Genomic DNA, 814 nt, shown 5'->3' on the forward strand with positions numbered 1-814 from the left:
TAAAAATCAGTGATTAATGATTTGAAAATGAATTTAGAATCATATGTATACAAAGATATATTGAAGAATCCACCAATTAGTTCATATTATTATGAAAAAGTACAAATAAAATAAATATGGATAGTGGAATGTATATGAATTTTATTCACAATTTCAATATTTATTTATTTCACAAAAATATCCTTTATTATCTCTTTCAATAAAACAAATTCATGGTTCATATAGAAATTATATTGTTTATTTTTATTATTTCATTCGTTTTAATATTATGTTAGATAAATAAAAACATATGTATCTTATTCTTAAATATTATTATAAAAATGTAAAGATGTTCCAACACAAATAGAAAATAATAAAGATATTTATGTTAAATCAATAAATGGAAATGATCAATTTGAAATTATTAGAGAATTTGGAAACAAATATACTTCATTTAAATCTCTTCATGTTCAATTTCCATTTTCTAATTCTTCTATTCTTGTTAATTCATTTAAGAAACAAAATTTACTTTTATTACTTTTATCAAATCATTATTTAAATACACTTTTAACAATTATATTAGAAAATGATGAAAGTGTTGATGTTCATTATAATTTATTAAAATTATCAATTTATCATTGTATAAATCAAAAAGATAAAATCATTCTATCATCAAAAGAAAATTATACAAATATAAATAATAAGAGAAATGAATATGGTGATAAATATGATAATATTTAATGTAAAGTATCTAATAATAATATTAATACTCTTGTTATTAAATGATATGATATTAATAATGAATTATAATTACTTCAACAATTGTATAGAATTA

At 17.2% G+C, this 814-nt stretch overlaps 1 protein-coding gene across 1 annotated transcript, besides 3 other annotated features; it reads left to right on the top strand.

Moving 5' to 3' along the window:
• Positions 1 to 212: 212 nt before the first annotated feature.
• EDI_331790 (uncharacterized protein) lies at positions 213 to 720 on the top strand (the record flags this gene model as incomplete). Its single annotated transcript, XM_001734206.1, has 2 exons — positions 213 to 270; positions 329 to 720. The coding sequence occupies 2 exons, from the start codon at positions 213 to 215 to the stop codon at positions 718 to 720; spliced, it is 450 nt and encodes a 149-aa protein (XP_001734258.1).
• Positions 226 to 322: a sequence feature (AT_rich).
• Positions 587 to 615: a sequence feature (AT_rich).
• Positions 701 to 792: a sequence feature (AT_rich).
• Between the last annotated feature and the right edge of the window lie 22 nt (positions 793 to 814).

Source organism: Entamoeba dispar, genomic scaffold (assembly GCF_000209125.1).
Source record: "Entamoeba dispar SAW760 scf_1105229458011 genomic scaffold, whole genome shotgun sequence".
Classification (NCBI taxonomy): domain Eukaryota; phylum Evosea; order Mastigamoebida; family Endamoebidae; genus Entamoeba; species Entamoeba dispar.